Source organism: Aplysia californica, unplaced genomic scaffold (assembly GCF_000002075.1).
Source record: "Aplysia californica isolate F4 #8 unplaced genomic scaffold, AplCal3.0 scaffold00118, whole genome shotgun sequence".
Lineage (NCBI taxonomy): Eukaryota > Metazoa > Mollusca > Gastropoda > Aplysiida > Aplysiidae > Aplysia > Aplysia californica.
The window spans coordinates 1,384,613-1,386,527 of NW_004797388.1; the positions used below are offsets into that span (position 1 = coordinate 1,384,613).

Sequence of the window (1,915 nt, forward strand, 5' to 3'; positions counted from 1 at the left end):
ATTTAATCTTGTCGGTTGTATATGTGGTTTTAGTAATGATAATTATAATAAGTAGCATTTGTAACACGAATAAGTGTCATGATACCGTGGAATTAGGCGCTCGTCAATTTTTGGGCATGTGGAGCTATTGGTATCATATTAAAACTTGTTCATTTGCCTTTCTTTCAATGAAAAAAATACCTATTTATCTTGAACAGAAGTCAAGATATTTGTGACTGTAGGAGGTGGGGTTTGCCTGGTTTCAGAGGTAAAATTAGCTAGAAAATGACCGACAAGGTTTGGTGACTTTGGAAGCTTGAGAGTCCTTTGATAAACAGATTTCAATAAAATCTACACAGGAATGAGTTTTTAAATGGGCACAAAAAGTGTTGATCCAAAAAAAAACCCAAAACAACAAAAACACCCCCCCCCCCAAAATCAATAAAAATCACCCAAAGAGAGGGGAAAATGCCGATAGTATCGATTTCATTATTTTAAGGAGCGCCTGATTTCACTACGATACCTCACGACGTGTACTTGAAGAAAACCGTTTCTATTTTCCTTTCCCCAGCCACACCTTCCCCAGTTTGTAACGCTGTGTTCAGAGCAACATATGATGCTGGCTCACGACAAGTCCTCAGCGAACGCCAGCTTACAGCCCTCGATGTGTACTCCGACATCCAGGAAGCAACACTCACCAACAACGCTTTGAACTTTGAAGCTAACATGAACAGCCCTTACCTGTACTACTATCGTTTCATCGATAACGAATTCCCACTCAACACTGCTTTCAGGCTTCGTTACCGATTCCGAGTAAGACACATTTTCTTTGTTTTATAACTGTATAATTCACAAAAATCTGCTCATATGTCGGTTGTCTGCACGCTTCTATCTAAACATTGTAGTATTGGCAGCAATACAGACCTTACTTTTTCAGGGATATTCTATGACAAATTCGTCATCCTGAAATAATTTTAAACAACAAAAGAAAAAAAAAATCAAAAAAAAAGAAAAAAAAGAGTTGTCAATTATGAAAAAGTCTGTTCTAACGTCAATACGTCCAGTTATCAATTTGGCTTTGGGGGAGGCAATTGCCCAGCCTGATGATATTTCAATCCTGTTATCGTTTCTGTTTGGCCGATTTTATTTCGTCAGAACGGTAACAATGATCACAGCTGTACAAGTTGTTTCCTCCTTTAAAAAAAGAAGAAAGCTAGGTTCAAAATCTTTATATTCTTTTTTCCATCAATCAGTATTCACTATTTTGAGCTCTCAACCCGCTCCCAAATAAAGCAAAACAAAGCAAAACAAAATAAAATAAAAACAATAGTAAAATTACTATAACGTCTTGCAAAGTGAAACAAATGGCTTATATAAAAGCAACGATTCATTTTTTGACCCCCAGGGAAACAGCAACGGCCAAAGCTACAGTCTGTTGTCCAATAACTTCTGCCCCATCTGCCCTGAGACCATCAGTATCACAGTCACTCCAAGAGGTGCCAGTCAGCAGGAAGTCAGAGCCTCCTTCATGACCACTGCAGGAGTTGAGGTTGCCACTTCCGCCACCATCAGCAATATCTTTGTAAGTGTAGCGTCCTTGTTCCGGCCTGTGCAGCCTTTCTACTGCTACTCCTTGGCTCTCTCTTACTGCTGTCTTTCAACCACACCCCTGATCTTCTGGTAGGAAAGATCTACGCTTAACCTTCTCGGACAAGGGTGACAAATCTCGGAGGTCCCGTGTGCAAGATGAGCACGTTAAAGACCCCTTGGTGGTCCAAAATCGATCAGAGTAGGATTCGGCCGCCACCCAGGGAAAAAATCAAATTTTCCACCACTTGAAAATGTTTGGTGTGTCTCGGGCGCTCATATGACCTTATGCAGTTGCGAGTGCCGTAAAACACTTACCCCCCCAAAAAAAAAATTGTTTTGTTTTGGG

General features: G+C 40.3%; 1 protein-coding gene across 1 annotated transcript in view; it reads left to right on the plus strand.

The window, feature by feature from the left end:
• LOC101850879 overlaps nt 1-1,915 on the plus strand; it is a 15,474-nt gene that overhangs the window by 11,186 nt on the left and 2,373 nt on the right. Inside the window, exons 10-11 of the mRNA XM_035969122.1 lie at nt 551-792; nt 1,385-1,561. Coding sequence (XP_035825015.1) covers nt 551-792; nt 1,385-1,561 — 419 coding nt within the window. The remainder of the gene's footprint in view (nt 1-550; nt 793-1,384; nt 1,562-1,915) is intronic.